The 17,385-nt window shown below is 45.0% G+C and overlaps 1 protein-coding gene across 1 annotated transcript in view; it reads right to left on the reverse strand.

Annotated features, from left to right (window-relative positions):
• Window positions 1-1,913: 1,913 nt before the first annotated feature.
• LOC137571251 (cytochrome P450 2F2-like) overlaps window positions 1,914-17,385 on the reverse strand; it is a 57,214-nt gene continuing 41,742 nt past the window's right edge. Inside the window, exons 6-10 of the mRNA XM_068280126.1 lie at window positions 15,178-15,354; window positions 7,897-8,038; window positions 7,536-7,720; window positions 5,478-5,619; window positions 1,914-2,311 (exon numbers count right to left, since the gene is read on the reverse strand). Coding sequence (XP_068136227.1) covers window positions 2,133-2,311; window positions 5,478-5,619; window positions 7,536-7,720; window positions 7,897-8,038; window positions 15,178-15,354 — 825 coding nt within the window. The 3' untranslated portion in view covers window positions 1,914-2,132. The remainder of the gene's footprint in view (window positions 2,312-5,477; window positions 5,620-7,535; window positions 7,721-7,896; window positions 8,039-15,177; window positions 15,355-17,385) is intronic.

Genomic DNA, 17,385 nt, shown 5'->3' on the forward strand with positions numbered 1-17,385 from the left:
GAAAAATCTATGCATCTCTTTTGAATGCTGAATGTACATATGGCGGTGTGCTCTAACATATTGACAGTATACGGGAACAAAGTCTAAAGAAGGCTTATTAGCAGAAAGCTTTCTCTTTTTCTTTTACGCCAATAAATGGTATCATCCTGATTCAAAACTTTCTGATTTCGATGATGGCTAAGATAGTACAATGCTCTACTGCTACAGGAAAGCAGAAGGATGCCAAACCATACACACTAGCATAGAGGTAGTAACAGCTCAGGTGACAGTTTAGCAATGAAAGGGAAGCATACTACATTTTTATTCTGGCAGTGCTCATAGATGGTAGGAGCTGAAGGACAGAAAATAAGTCATGAAAGAGTTAACTGAAGCAGCAAAGAGATCACTGCTAGCTAGGAAAAAAAACAGAAAGAAAAACAGTCATAACTTAGGGTTAGAAAGTAATTTACAACTGCTGGGGTCAGTGTCACAGCTGTAAAAGAGGTGAAGAAACTAGCAGAGCTCACTGATGTTTTTAAATTCCTGCATTAAAACTCAGCGGAACTTAGTTCTATCTGCTTTGTAATGTTAATCCCTGGTATTTCTCACATCCACTTGTACTGTATGTCCATCATACAGAGGAATAGTGACAACAGATGCTGATTGTCATAACACATCAGGAAGTGAGAGAGAGAGAAGCAGGGATTGGGGAACTGTGGAATTCAGCTATTAGTGCAGAGCAGGGCGCTGGATGGCTGAACTGCGGGACCAGACTAGATGATTTACTTTGACATATGACCTCTTCTCTCTCCAAGTCCTGCAGCCCTCCTTATCTTATCTGATTTTATCGCCCTAGGCCATGGCCTTTTTCTGGCCTTAGCAGAAATCCGGCCCTGAGTGTGCTGCAGCAACAGTAGAATAGAGATGGCCCGAACTGTTTGTCGGCTAGTATTCTGCGAACATCCGCTGTTCGCATTCTCAGTGAACATTTGGCGTGTTTTGATTCACCCCCTATACATTATCATTGAGCTAAACTTTGACCCCTTACCTCACAGTCAGCAGACACATGACAGCCAATCAACTAGCACCCCTCCTGGACCCCATCCCCCATCAAAAAGCAGTGCGGTGGCTATATTGGATTAATTATCTGCTGGCTGCTGGCTGTTAGTGAGAGCGGGGTCAGACTTGCTGCAGATAGGTAGGGAAAGCATTAGCTAGGCCTGTGTTCTTATTCCTCACTTGCTGTAAAAGCACCCCAAACAGCCCATTTGAGCACATCGGTCTCCTGTGTTTTTTGTGTGTGTGTGACACTCTACAGCCCACTGACACCAAGAGCTGTGTGCACACTACTGCTGTTGCAGAGAACCACTCCAGTGCATTATTTCACTGTATTCTGATAGTACTAATACATTTCTCTGTGTGAGACACTCCACAGCCCACTGACACCCAGAGCTCTGCATAATGTAATTTCTGCCCTTTAGGGTTTAAAACCCGACTTTGTGTCAACTCCATAATTTTTGGTGGGACTTTTGACATGGATCCTCCAACAGTCCAGGTGTTTGATCCCCCAACAGTCCAAGTGTTAGACCCCTTGAAACAACTTTTCCATCACTTTTGTGACCAGAAACATTCTTTGTAGGTTTTAAAATTCGCCTGCCCAATGAAGACTTTGGCGGTTCGACAGATTTGCCTGTTCGCAAACATTTGCAGAAGTGAAGATTCTATGTTCGTGACATCTCTACGGTAGAGTGGCATGAGTCACAGGAGCGTGCGGGGATGGTAAATGAGATCTATGCCCTGGCAGGGATAACAGTTCCCAAACATAGTGTCAATTTCAATTACCAAGGTCCGCAAGCGGTTAATCAGAGGCAAAAAAAGTATAATTTACATCCACAGAGTATATAACTGGACCATCACTTTATACTTCTTGTCGTCACACCATATATCAAATATCTGGATCTGTCCCATGGAAGTCAAGATCACCTTTACCATTCATATGGTGTGTGCATGAGGCGGTCAAGCGTGTATTCCACGTGGACCCAGCATGTGTATGGCGGACAGCATATACAGAGCAATGTAACTAGGAGTTAGAATGCTGTGTATATGCAAAAGCTGTGATTCAGTAGGTTGATTAGATGAAGGCTCTATTCACTCTAGTGGCGAGATACAGCGCAGATACTGTATGGTAAGGGGACATTAGTAAACCCTTTAGAAGGGGTGAGGTCCACCTCAGCACCGGGAGGGGCGTGGAAGGTGAAGTTCTGCAGCAGTGATGTAAAAAACAGGAAGAGCTCCATCCTTGCCAAGTTCTCTCCAACACAGCTTCTCTTACCTGGGAAAATAGAGTACAAGAGCCCATCATTGATTATTAAATACATACACTACACAATACAAACATAGACATAGATTGTGAATATATAGGGATAGGGGAGGAGCCCCAATGACAACGATGTCTGCTTACATTTTTTTTTGAAGGTAAGAAGGGTAGTTCATATAAAAACTATATGCAAGACCAGAAAGAGTGTAGCCTCGATCTAGAGGGGAGCTGCGCTAAGCGACGAGGGACATCTGAATAGAGAGGGAAGCCTTAATAGGATCCTGAGGCTTCCCCCTCTTAAGGAGAGTATCTGATTTTGATCCCAAGCTTTGGCTTGGGATCGTTTAAGGTGAGTATCCCTTTTGGGGCACTTTTTCCTTTACAGGTACACTTTAACAAATATTACAGTATTTTTCAGACCATAAGACTTACTTTTTCTCCCCCAAAAGTGGGGTGAAAAAGTCACTGCGTCTTATGGTCCGAAATTACGGCCAGGTGTGTACCCCCACAATCCGTGCAGAGCCGGCGCTGTCACGGACGAGCCGTGGAAAAAAAACCAATCGCAATCAGTTTACTGCACCGATTGTGATTAACGTCTGTCTGTCTATGCTAGCGGATAGCAGAGGTCTATTCATGGGATTCAATTTGTTCTTCTGGTCAATGTTTGTATTCAATTAACCGGTTCAAAAGTGTCTTATTTCTCAGCTAAGTGGGACTTCCATCTGAGCAGTGGCATTTGGTTTGTCCTGCTGTAGAAGTCAGGAACCCACAGCAGGAGGGCCTTTTGAGAACTTGGGTCACGCAGACTTTTTGGTACCAGCCTCAGCATGACTCTTTAGGTGCGCAGCACATATTGGAAATATACCCAGTCATTTTTTGGTAAGATTGTAGCAGAACGGCACTGACCATCCCTACGGTAATAACACATTCAAGCGTAGATGAAATTGTGCACGTTTTAAGATATTGTCGAAGTTCATAGCTCTTTCCAAAGCCGAGATATTAACTTTGGTGCAACTAATCGGGCTAGACCCTTGGTACTTGGTCTCTGTGGAATCCCTCAGATCCTGGTATCCAATAAGTCTACAGGGGTTCTGTACCTTCCCACCACTGAAGACAGATTCCAAACACATAGCAGCCATATTGCGGTGACTACTGCACCAGACCCCACATGCAGGCAGCCCACGGCTGCTACTTTAGGTGATCATGGCTTCTGAACCGGAAGTCACAACCCGTGGTCGGATGTGCAGTGTCTGCTACACTTGGCCTGCCCCATCAAGCCATCAGAGAGCCTACCTGGGTGCTAACTGCTGTCACCTGCTGCTGAGGACCCTGACCATGTACATTTTAAAGGCTTTTTTTTATAGATAATTAGATCACAAGGTGTGGTACCTATGGAGCTTGTGATATGTCTGGTTTTAATTGCATGGTACACATGGATTTTACAAGTGATTAAGGGGCGCTGCCAACAATTATATTTTATATCCAATATAGATATGTACATGTATAAGTGAATAACACAATAAGATGAACCTCTGAAAAGAGGAAGAGAGAGCTTTCTTCCTGCTGCTACCTCAAAACGTAGGAGTACCCCGTCTCCAACTATATTTTAATAGGCTAATAAAATTAAAATCAGAGGAGCGCTGGACATAAATCATTGAACAATCTTGATTTATTGGTAAAAATATTTCCGTTACAGATAAAATGACTATACGCCAATCATTCGATTTATCACACACACTCGCTGGGAGCTAGCTCATGTCCTCCTAAAAATATGTGCCAAAAGTACAAAAATTACTATAAATTGTTCAGATCAAAAAAGAGAAAAAAATCGAGTTTCTAAAACACTAGAGCTCAATAAAAGTCCATGTACTCTCCCAAGTTAAACATCCGTATTGTGTCCTCCAAAGGGTTCAGTGTTCTCATACATGTATTGCAGTCACAAGGTAGAGATATAGATATTGCACTATTGTCAGTGACGTAGCAATAAGGGGGTGCAGAGGTAGCGACCGCATCGGGGCACTTGGGCAAGAGGGGCCCTGAGAGGCCCACCCTCAACCACAGTATTAGCTCTCTATTGGTCGTATGCTGGTGGTAATAATTACTTTTATAGGTGCTTTTATTAGTAGTAATCATTAATAAACTGTTCCCCATCCCCTCCTTGCACTTCTGACACTGTGGTTGTCCTTGGCAGGATTTGGTGCGCTGTATCAATTATTATGTATAGAACATTTGGGGGGGCCCAATGTAAACCTTGCACCGGGGCCAATAGCTCCTTAGCTACACCACTGACTATTGTATATGTAGCAAGGAGCATAGAGTCCAGCCTGCCGTTACCAAATGACAGAATAACGAGCGCCGCTCTAAAGTTACTCACTCACCCACCACCTCCGGATCACCGTAGATACAGTCCTCAACAATCCTCTCTCGGAGTTGGTTATAAGCCAGTGCAATCCCGTCTTCTCCATGAGCCGCTTGCCAGTTACCGCGGCAATGCCCTCAGTCACTCCGGCTACTTCCTGGATCAGAGACGTCACTTCCCCTGTGCGTCTCACTCAGCTGTTAGTACTTCCTTGCGTTCCAGCCCATTCAGGATGTGGCTACTCTACTGATCTCGGCTGGTCTCACTTGGGAATGAATAAACCTATATTCAGTGAGTGACAGTCATGCAGTAATATTCCAATAGATTTATGGGGCGCCCCAATATAAATCAAATCGACGTGTTTCAACAAACACAGTTGTCTTCATCCGGATTATTGGAAATTATTGGTACATGGTCATTTTATCTGTAACGGAAATATTTTTACTAATAAATCAAGATTGTTCAATGATTTATGTCCAGTGCTCCTCTGATTTTAATTTTATTACACATGGATTTTAGTTTAGATGTTTTGCATGTTTATATTCAGTATTTGCTATCTTGCTGTCATATCCTTCAACTGCAAAAATAGGGTGTGCTTTATAAACAAAGAATTGCAACAACAGAAAGCTATACTATGTTCAATGGCAATTGCATTAATTCTAATATTATTGTGTTGGATGGATTTATTTAAAATGGGCTCAACACAAGACGCCCCTGCACCATGGAATACCAGGTTTAGAATATTTTTTCCCTGCTTTTTGTTCTTCAAACTTAGGTATGTCTTATGGTCAGGAGGGTCTTATAGTCTGAAAAATATAATACCTAGTGAGAATGGCATGAAGGCCTCAATCTTCTTGAAATTCCCTTCTGAGTCTAGAAAGTGTTCTGGGAAAAACTCGTCTGCCTTTGCAAAGTAGGCCTTATCCATATGGACAGAGGACAGCAATGGGATAACCGTGGTGCCCTGTGGGAAATCAAAACACAGTAATATGACTTATGCATGAAGTTAGCTGTTTTTGTCTGTGTGTTTACAGATTCAACATATTTGTTAAAGGAAACCTAAGGCAGGAGAAAAAAGTTTTGAGTTTTAGTTACCTGAGGAATCTTTCAGGCTCTGCAGTCTATCAGGTCCCTTGTTTTCCTCCCAGTTCCCTCCTGGTGTCGCAAATCAGAAAGATTGCTAATTAGACTAGTTGCAGGCTACTGCAACTCTGTGGCCCGTGTGTTCTGATTAGGGATGGCCTTCCGCAAATGCCGATTACCGCTACCGCTTTATTCCAACGGTATTCTGCGGTATACCGATGGTATTCAGATTTCCACTTTCCGCCAATTTCCGTGAAAATGTCTGCACTACAAGTCCTCGTTCTCTAATTGGCTTATTCATCAGGAGTCTTCTGATTGGCTTAAAATTACAGAATATTAGTATAGGGGATTTCCACAGAAATTTCCGCTTATCACATTACTACCCGTGTGTGTGTTTTCTCCATTGTGCGCATTTGCAGGGACTCAGAGACACTGCCCTGGGGGAATGACGCGCGGCTCTTGAGAGCAGGGAAGGACAGGCCCAGAAGGGGGGCAGGCGTGTGCGCGCGTGGGGTGCGCACACAGCGTGCTAATGAGCTAATGGGGGTCGCGGACACAGCCTAGCGCCCGTTTTTAAACGGGCCTTAGGTCTAGTCTTGAGTAAAGTGCTTGAATCTTGAATCCTAATTCTCTGATCAGGGCCGGGCCGAGGCATAGGCTGGAGAGGCACCAGCCTCAGGGCGCAGTGTAGGAGGGGGCGCAGAATTCATTCAGCTGTCATTCCTAATTGTGTATGAAGCAGAAAGAAATAAGAAAAGGGGATACATGGCAGTGACTGCAAGCCAGATAACTAGATATTAAGGTGTTGGGGAGGTTGTGGGCCCTGTGGCGCCTCTTAGTCTAATAGCAATCAGTGTGTGACAGCTGGGGTAGTAGGGATGGAGGGGCGCACTTTGGTGTCTCAGCCTTGGGTGCTGGAGGACCTTGTCCCGGCTCTGTCTCTGATTGGCTTATCCATTCCGAGACTTTTGGCTTAAAATTATCGATTATCGGTATAACGGGATTTCCATGGAAATTTCCTCTGTTTCTGCCAAAATCCTCTTACCGCACTATGATTGCCGCATTCCGATGCAGATATGTCATTTCCAAGAAATTTTAATTCTGCGGAATTGGAATGCGCATCTCTAGTTCTGATCATTCACAGTTCCTAAAGACCTGCAGCTGCACATGTGCTGAATCCTCCCGGGCCATGGGAGCGTAATTGAGGAAGGGAGCCTACGACTCGTCTATAGGCCCGGATTTACATCACAAGAGCCTATTTGCACCGCAAGTGTGCTGGCTGTTCCAACTGTCACTTCTCCCTTACTTCCCTTGCACGTCATAGGTAGCTACAAATGTCGCTTAGTATTAGGTAGCCTGAGGTACCCTTAGGATTAAGTAGCTAGAGGTGTCCCTGACTGAAGGAAGATCTTGTCAGTGGAATGCCAAGAGCAGGGTGAGTAACCTCTGATAGACACTTTTATCAGGACTTTGCATAGGGAAGGAGGAGGAAGGAACTCAGGGAGTGGAGTGAGCCGCCATTCCACCATCAGGCACCTGTAGATATATGCTTACAGTGCCTTATGGTAAATCTGGCTACTATCGTCTAGCCAGTGTAGTCAGGGATCTTTCGAATGGGGGACAGCAACACATTGGACAACAGAGGGGCCTGAAAGACTATCCGGGGTCTGGAACTAATTTCATTTCCCCATCCTCAGGCTTCAGGCTAACTTTATGAGATGAACTAATATTTTCTCTAAAGACTTTGGCTATAACATCAGGCTTTGGGGGCGGGGGAGGACGGTGAAAGGCGTTTACCTTTGGAATGGTGTATCCTCTGAATGTGACATCTGTAGCAGTTGCGTGTGGTAGACTCAAAGGTGCAATATCGCCAAATCGCTGAACCTCATGAATGACGGCATCGATATACGGCATCTGCTTCCTGTGCTCTAACCGGACTCTTGCCGATCCAATCACTCTGTCAATTTCATTGTGGACTTTTTCTGTCCGGTCAAGAAAACAGGATTATGATTCACAACAAGGCTGCTCCTTCTAAACAACAAACTTAGCGGCAGAACACTGTAGATGTGGGAAACCATATTTTCTCTTCTAAGTTGCACCATTTTATTATGGATAAGAAAACACTGATTTCTTACGTCTAAATTCTTTTGTTTCTTACTTTGTATTTCAGGGTATTTGATCATTAGCAGAAGACCCCAGCGCAGAGTGGTGGAGACAGTCTCTATCCCTCCAAGAAAAAGGTCAGACAGTAGAACCAGCAGGTTGTCGCCATCAAAGCAGAAAATAGATTTTGGCTTCTCCTGCATAGATTCAATGTAAAACAATTACAATTACTTATTCACAGGGAATCATTATCCTATAGTATTTAGCAAAAAATAATGGTGAACAAAGAATCTCAGTTTTGTTTTGCATGGAATTTTTACTGAATACCTACTGCATACTTAATGCCTCTTATATTAATACCAATTGTTGGAACCAGGATGTGTTATGCCATATTTCCAAATGCTTAACCACTTTATCCACAAGTCAATAGATATACGTCCTCTGTGACTTCATCTAAACCACAAGTCAGTAGATATACGTCTTGTAGCAGAAGCAGTGCTGGGCAGGATTGGGCTTGCTCCTGTGCACATTTCTGGCACTATCTGATGCAGCACTAATTGGTGAATGGGAATATATGTTTCCTGAGCTAATGAGATTGATTTTTACTATTAAAATCACTTTTATTTTCTCATTTCATCGTGAAAAATACACTCTGTAGCATTATTTCAGAATTAAATATTTTCACCATAAATTGTGACCGGAACATAATCTAAATTTTGTGATAAACGGTAAGAATAGCCAAACAAAATTTGTGTTTTTTGTCTACAGTCGCACTTTTTATTTTTAAACTGGAATTGGTAAAACTGAGAAATAAATGTTTTTTCTATTTGTTTCTTTGTTTTCCCATTAAAATTCATAGAAAACAAAATTGTTCGAGGGAAAAAAATGGCATACAATGAAAGCCTAGTTTGTCTTGAAAAAAACTATATATATTTCATTTCTGTGTCGTAAGTAGGGATAAAGTTATTTCTGATTAAATAAGGATATAGCTAAACTGTCAAAACTGATCTGGTCCATAAGTGGGAAAAAAGGTCTGGATGCGAAGTGGTTAACCCATTCGCGTTCCGTCGTTTTCACTTGAGAAATGTTCACCTCCCATCCATTAGCCTATAACTTTATCACTACTTATCACAATGAACTGATCTATATCTTGTTTTTTCCGCCACCAATTAGGCTTTCTTTGGGGGTACATTTTGCTAAGAGCCACTTTACTGTAAATTTATTTTAACAGGAAGAATAAGAAAAAAACAGAAAAAAATCATTATTTCTCAGTTTTCAGCCATTATAGGTTTAAAATAATGCATGCCTCCATAATTAAAACTCACGTATTATATTTGCCCATTTGTCCCAGTTATTACACCATTAAAATTATGTCCCTATCACAATGTATGGCGACAATATTTTATTTGGAAATAAAGGTGCATTTTTTCCGTTTTGCATCTATCACTATTTACAAGTTTAAAATAAAAAATATATAGAAGTATTTCATCTTTACATTGATATTTAAAAAGTTTAGACCCTTAGGTAAATATTTACATGTTTTTTAATTGTAATGTTTTTTTTTATTTTTTATATTAAACATTTTATTTGGGTAGTTTTGGGAGGGTGGGATGTAAACAAGTGATTTATAATGTAAATGTGTGTTTGAATTTTATTTTTTTTACTTTTAGTTGTAGTTTTACTTTTTGGCCACAAAATGGCGGCCATGAGTTTGTTTACATGACATCACTCTAAGCGTAACACACGCTTAGAGCGATGCATGGGGTATGTTACAGCCAGAAAAAGCAAAGCTTCTGAGAGAAGCTGTCGCTTTTTCAGCGGGGGAGAGGAATCAGTGATCGGGCACCATAGCCCGATTCACTGATTGCCTGGCTAACGAACCGCGGGCCAGGAGCGCGCGTGCATGCGCGCGATCGCCCGCGGGAGCGCGCGGTAGCACGCATGGTTCCTGGATGCAGTTTCTATGTCCAGGAACCAAAATAGGTTAAAGGAAATCTGAAGTGCAAATAAACTTGTGATATAATGACAAGTTTATTTGCACTTCAGATTTCCTTTAACCTATTAATAGGAAAAGTAAGAGTATCATATTGTTTCTACTACAGTAGGCATTGTTATTTATGCAAAAGAGCTTCTACCAGCTCTCCAACCAAGCTTGGGCGGCTAGTACAGTGCTGTTTTCTGAAGCACTTATACATCAAAGAAACAGTGAAAAACAGCTTCAGATAACATTTTACTGCAAGGGAGTTCAAAGGGTTATTAGCTCTGCTCTGCTTCATAGTTTAAAATACAGAGGCCCATTTGCAAATCACTTTTTCTCCTACATTTTCTCCTTGGTGAAATGTTCATGCCTTGTCAATATAGTGCCTTTTAAACCACCAGCAAGCAAGGAAACACACACAATGGTCTCGATTCATAAAAGTGCTGTCGGGAAGGTAACGTCGAGCGGGGAAACACCGCTGTCGGTATTTCCGCCTTCAGGGTGGTAATTCATAAAAATGTTGCTAGTTGTGACAGGCGTGCGGAGATATTCCGCTGTAGGCAGGCGTTAGGCTGTCGGGAGACATGCGGAAACAGGAGAAGCAGGCAGAGTCCCTCCGTGCGGTGTTCTCTCTGCAGCTGCTTGGGAGGTCTGTCCCATTCACTGCAATGTATCCCGCACGCTTCTCGCCACATCAGAGGTAGCGGTAATACCCGTCCGCATACCGCTACCTCTAATCTTTATGAATTGACTACTTGTTACTTTTGCTATGATAATCACCGCGCAAGGCGGTGATTTATCACTCTGCTCGCGAAAGTCGGCTTTTCATGCGGAAAAAGCCTTTATGAATAAAGATTCTGCTGTGTGGTCGGTAAAGTGTGCCATTTTCAGCATTCCCGCATGCGGGAATGCTTTATGAATCGAGGCCAATATTTCTGATAGTACTTTTTCATCTACTTTTTGGTACTTTTTCAATTGCAAAGTGCTAAAAAGTTATTGTAAAGAGAAGATGAAAAATTATCTCCTAGGCATGGCCGGATTTGAGACAAGGCCACAAAGAACATGGCCTAAGGCACCAGGAAACAAGGGGCAGGCCGCGGGCTGGAACACTAAGGCAGTTTACCTGCCAAACATGTAAACCACAGCAGTCACAAACCCACTCCGCGGCCGCCCTGCTTCCACAGGGGCAAACCGTGGAGCACAGCACACAATTAGGAAAGCACAGGACCAGGGAAGTACACGGGATGGAGGGAGCACAAGACGAGAGCACAGGACCAGGGAAGTACACGGGATGGAGGGAGCACAAGACGAGAGCACAGGACCAGGGAAGTACACGGGATGGAGGGAGCACAAGACGAGAGCACAGGACCAGGGAAGTACACGGGATGGAGGGAGCACAAGACGAGAGCACAGGACCAGGGAAGTACACGGGATGGAGGGAGCACAAGACGAGAGCACAGGACCAGGGAAGTACACGGGATGGAGGGAGCACAAGACGAGAGCACAGGACCAGGGAAGTACACGGGATGGAGGGAGCACAAGACGAAAGCACAGGACCAGGGAAGTACTCAGGATGGAGGGAGCACAAGACGAGAGCACAGGACCAGGGGAGTACACGGGATGGTGGGAGCACAAGACGAGAGCACAGGACCAGGGAAGTACACTGGATGGAGGGAGCACAAGACGAGAGCACAGGACCAGGGGAGTACACGGGATGGAGGGAGCACAAGACGAGAGCACAGGACCAGGGGAACAAATGGGACAGGGGAGCACAAGACGAGAGCACAGGACCAGGGGAACAAATGGGACAGGGGAGCACAAGACGAGAGCACAGGACCAGGGAAGTACACGGGATGGAGGGAGCACAAGACGAGAGCACAGGACCAGGGAAGTACACGGGATGGAGGGAGCACACGACGAGAGCACAGGACCAGGGAAATACACGGGATTAAGGGAGCACAAGACGAGAGCACAGGACCAGGGAAGTACGCAGGATGGAGGGAGCACAAGACGAGAGCACAGGACCAGGGAAGTACACGGGATGGAGGGAGCACACGACGAAAGCACAAGACCAGGGAAGTACGCAGGATGGAGGGAGCACAAGACGAGAGCACAGGACCAGGGGAGTACACGGGATGGTGGGAGCACAAGACGAGAGCACAGGACCAGGGAAGTACACGGGATGGAGGGAGCACAAGACGAGAGCACAGGACCAGGGAAGTACACGGGATGGAGGGAGCACAAGACGAGAGCACAGGACCAGGGAAGTACGCAGGATGGAGGGAGCACAAGACGAGAGCACAGGACCGGGGAACAAATGGGACAGGGGAGCACACAAGAGAGGTGATGCACTGGATGGGGTGGTTGGGGGGGACCAGGGTTGGCAGCAGTGGGCCTTGGGCGGTAAAATGTCCAAGTCCGGCCCAGCTTCTAGGAGAAAACTCAGGAGAAAAGGTTAATTGCATATGGGCGGAGTGTTGTTTGTAATTGTATATATGACAGGATGACGCAATGTTATATAAAAAAAAAACTATATAACTCAAAATAAAAAATATGAGACTCTTTTCTTTGCTACTTATGTTCTATTAATTATCCCTACTCAGGGCTGGTTCTCTCATGAGGCAAGGTGAAACATTTGCATCAGGCGCAGAGATTACAGGGGCAGCACTTTTGTACTGTGTTTACTCTAACAGCATGCAGCCAGAGCAGGAGGTGTGAGGAGAGTGAGGTGAACAAGTTATCATTGGGGAAAAGCAGCTTGTTGTGCTGTGTGAGGACTGGAGTCTAACAGTGAGAGGGGGGGGGGGGAGGGGAGAGAGTGAGTAGGGGCAGGAGAGCAGCAGTGTTTCATTTGACTTGCACAGCAGAAGGGAGGAGGTGGCACTGCTGTCCTAACTCACAGCCAGCCAGTTTGCTATTGTGTTGAGCTGCAGCGATCTCATGGTGATGTCAGACATGCGGACATTCCTTAGCACTTCCGGATCCACCCTCCACCAACGCCTGGACCAGCAGGTAGCCGACTACCTGGCCTCACTGTGAGCAGCGATGAACCCTTGGACTACTGGGTGCGCAGGCTTGACCTGTGGCCAGAGCTGTCCCAATTTGCCATCCAACTTCTGTCTTGCCCTGCCTCAAGCGTTCTGTCAGAAAGGACCTTCAGCGCAGCTGGAGGCATTGTCACTGAGAAGAGAAGTCGCCTAAGTCACAAAAGTGTTCAGTACCTCACCTTTATCAAAATAAATGAGGCATGGATCCCGGAGGGCTACTGCCCGCCCGAAGACTGTCAGTCCCCACACACAGCATCTCTGCCTGCACGCGTGTGACTGGCTGCCTGCCCCAAGACTAAGTCGCTCCCCACACAGCATCTCTGCCTGCAGGCCGCTTGTCTTCTCTGCCACCACCAACAGGGTCCAGGACTCCAGGCGGATTCCTGAACTTTTTAGGCTGCTGCTAGCATCGGCCGCTATACTAATTTTTCTTATGCGTGCACATGCCTGCCTAATTTTTCTGGCTGCACTGCAGCTGCAACAACAAAACAAAAGGCATGTACATGTGCCCATTCCCCTTCGTGATCATTACCTTGCTGTGGTGAAGGGGCTTGCGTATCACAATGAAGCAATGACCAGCTATATAAGTGTGTTTGGGGTGGGGCACACCAAAGATAATAAGGTCGTTGCTTCATTGTGGACAGAGCAAATTTGATCAGCTGGACGCTCAGTCACTGTTGTTCTATCATTGAGCTACAACAGCCTAGCGTCCATATGGGCTTGAAAACCGCCACGGCCTGCACTCTCGCCACGGTGCGCACCAGTCCAGCACGGCCGTCACTACACAAACAGCTGTTTGCGGTGCGTTACACCGTGAGTTTGGTGTGTCAGAGTGAAGCAGGACTCTAATTACACTCCCTGATTGATGTATACACATGCAAGATGTTTTAAAGCACGTTAGGCCTGCAATTTAGCATTCAATGTGATTTCTGCCCTTAAAACGCTGCTTTGCAACCAATCCGGATTTTTCCGGGGACTTTTGGCGTCTATCCCACTCCGCCATGCCCCCCTCCAGGTGTTAAACCCCTTGAAACATCTTTTCCATCACTTTTGTGGCCAGCATACATTTTTCTAGTTTTCAAAGTTTGCCTCCCCATTGAAGTCTATTGCGGTTTGCGAAAGTTCACGCTAACCGAACTTTCGCGGGAGGTTCGCGAACCGAAAATTGGAGGTTCGGGCCATCTCTAATAATAGATACAATTGTTTATTTCATTTGTTTATTTTTACCTCGGGTGTCCTTTAACCTCCCTGGCGGTGCATTTCTGTCTGGAATTATAAATGTCAGAAGTGGTACACTTTTTTAAAGAATTTTAGGCCTCCAATTCTTAAGTCATAACTCACCAAAATATATCAGAATTAAAGCCTGGTAGGCATATGCATATAAATAAAAGACTGGAACACAAAATTGTTGAATTCATTACATTTATGAATACCCTTAAAACATTGGGAAACTCTAAAAATAAGGCAGGCAGAGGGTAGTCAAAATCCAGGCAAAAACAATAAGGCAGACGCACTTAGCTCAGAAGCAGTTAGGGATCAAATGGCTATATTGTTAACATCCTGTGCTTTCAAATGAGCTTATCTGCCATCTGTGCCATAGCACGGGGAGAGATGAAATTACAACTTGTGATTGGAGAGAAATGAGGAGGAACTAGACATGCTAAACTCTCTCTCTCTCTCTCTGTATATATGTATATTATATGTATATATATTTAGATCTGCATAGTTCTTCTTTCCTGTGCAAAAGTCTGGGTCCACTTTAACTTTTTTCCCCGCCCCCGATGACGTCACGCTGCACCGCCGCTAGGCCGTCCTGATTGGCCGCTGGGGATCCCTGGAAGAAGAATGAAGGCAAAGGGGATTCCATCGGCCGGGAGGAGAAGCCTGGGTCCCACTGGCAGCGCCAGGAAATGCCAGCGCGTGGCGGTTTTGGGCTAGCCCGAGCTGAGCTCGGGCTTACCGCTCTAGGTAAGTGAATCTCAGCCCGAGCTCAGCTCAAGATTGCCTCTAGGGGGGGTTAAACTAATCCACATTGCTGAGACACTAATTACCCCCTTTGTGCAAATGGAGCTGTGTGCCAAGGCTGCCATCTATGACACCATCTTGTAACTGCCTTGCACTGATATTCCCGTAACACTAACCTAAACTGATCCTTCAACTCCTAAAATATGAATACCTTATTTGCCTCAGTACTGCCAAAATCTATGCCGATATCTTTGTTCCTGGTTCCACATTGACAGCAGCAGAAGCCAGTTTTACTGTTCATCGATTCCTCAACCATGTATCTCTAAAGAAGTGAAGGAAGCTGTACCTCTTGTTGCTTGGCCAGGAAGGCATCATAAAGGGTCCTCTGGTCATTGATGTCCAGTTCCTGCTTCTGGTTTAAGATGGCCTCCTTTATGAGATCTTCCAGCTTTTCCAAGTTTTTAAAAAGTGTTTGATGGCTGCCTGGGAGTAAGCCAACCACTGAGGGGAAACTGTTGTAAAGCTGAAAGAGAATACACCCAAAATAGCTGTGTAAAGCATCACATGTACACTAATTATATCGGACCAGCTGATGTCGGCGCAATGAGAGCCGAGCGCCAAAACTGGGCACCCCATAGCAGCAATGCTATGCTGCGCAGGGGCGCATAGCGGTAATTCGGGGCTCTGATGGCTTACATCTCCCTCCGAGTTGCGACAACTCAGAGGGGGGAATAGTATTTAACGCCGCCTCGGAGTTTAGCGGCAGCGGTGAGAGCCGTCATTTGGCTCTCACTGTGCCGAACTGAGCGGCGCCAAAATAATATGCACCCCTAATTATATAGCCTGTTTGTAGCAATTCTGAAGTTAAAATTAAAAAAAAAAGACTCTCACCTAAGAAGAGGACAAGCTTTGGGTCATTTAGAGCCTTCTCATTCTCCTCACGGTGTCCTTGTTCCCCCGCAGGCTCCTTTGTTTGAATCTCCCACTGCGGGAGACTTCGGAAGTCTTCGAAAGCGCTCGGGCTCCAGAAGACAGGTGGCTTTGTACTGCGCACGTGCGAGAAAGGGTTGTACATGCATAGTATGGAGTGGCCCGTCTTTAGAAGCCCAAGTAAGACCCCGGAAGCCAGCACAACCTGGAAGAGAGCAGTGTACAACCCATGGGTCATACACTGCTAACGGGTGAGCCTGCGTGGGAAAGCAGGGACTGTGAGGAGACCGTTAAGGCTCTATAGGACCCAGAGCCATTCCTCTCCTTAGGTAAGTATCTGTTTTTTTTTTGTTTTTAAAATGGCTTCAGACTCCCTTTAAAAGTAAATCTAAGACATATACAGTAGCATAATGAAATAAAAGTGTGCATCTTCAGTGTTTATTCTAATTACGTAGGACTGTCCTGGACACTTCAACTACTTTTTTGGTTTCATAGTGGAACTCAATATTGTCTACAACAACTGGGAGGGAGAAGGCGCCCCAAAAATAGGTGGTAGTGGATTAACGGTATATCTATATTACTGTATGTGAGTGTGACTAAAAAGAATAAAAAATAATAAAAATGGTTTACTTCAAAAAGAAGGGGCAATGCCAATTTCAAACAAAAGATTTATTATTCACCAGACACAATAAATGATAACACGTTTCCCAGAGCACAGTCCGCTTCCTCAGATCAAATACAAAACAGTGTCTTTATACCGTAGACAGTAAGTTCGGAGTGCCTAAAAAAGTTTTCAAATTGGCATTGCCCCTCCTTTTTGAAGTAAGCCAATTTAATTATTATTATTTTTTAATTACTATTTTTAGTCACATAATATAGATATACCGTTCATCCATTACCACCTATTTTTGGGGCGGCTTCTCCTTCCCAGTTGTTATGTCACAGCCCTCCAGCTGCTTTGGGGGGTTAGTCTAGTGTTTAATTCTGAACTATTTCTGTTTTCTGGAGTGCGACCCACATATCTGATAAATAAAGATCCCGAGTGAGGATGGGATTTCCTTACCTGCCTTCATACTGTGGTTGCTAGTCGTGCAATCCACACTTGCGAGTATTCTTTTGCTCTTTAAGACTATGTGATCAGCACTTGACATACTACACCATAGGGGGCTCCTGGTGTCTCTGTGTCTTTTCCTGTCTCTGTAGGAAGTCTGTTGAATCCAATGGGATAACACACACCAATTGTCTACAACATAGGTTCTCAACGTGTGGTATGCGTAACCCAGGGGCCAGGGTACTTCTGATGGTTCCAGGGGGTACTCAGATATACTTAACCAAGAATAACAAGAATAATGTAGGGTTTTAGAAAATGATAAATCTTATTTAAACAACACCAAATTAGTATTTTAGCGAATTAAAAGCAATAGTAAATGCTTGGAGATTGTTTAGAACCAATTATCTTGTACTACAATCAGGGCCGGCCCTAGACTTTTTGCCGCCTGCGGCAAATTTAGAAAATTGCCGCCGCCGCCGCCCCCCCGGCAAACTTCTAAGGGCGGCACCCGTCCGTGGGTGCGGGGGGGGGGGGGGGCGGCCACCAAGCCGGAGGGGTAGCGAGCAGGACGGG

The sequence above is a fragment of the Hyperolius riggenbachi genome, chromosome 4, assembly GCF_040937935.1.
Source record: "Hyperolius riggenbachi isolate aHypRig1 chromosome 4, aHypRig1.pri, whole genome shotgun sequence".
In the NCBI taxonomy this organism is placed as follows: domain Eukaryota; kingdom Metazoa; phylum Chordata; class Amphibia; order Anura; family Hyperoliidae; genus Hyperolius; species Hyperolius riggenbachi.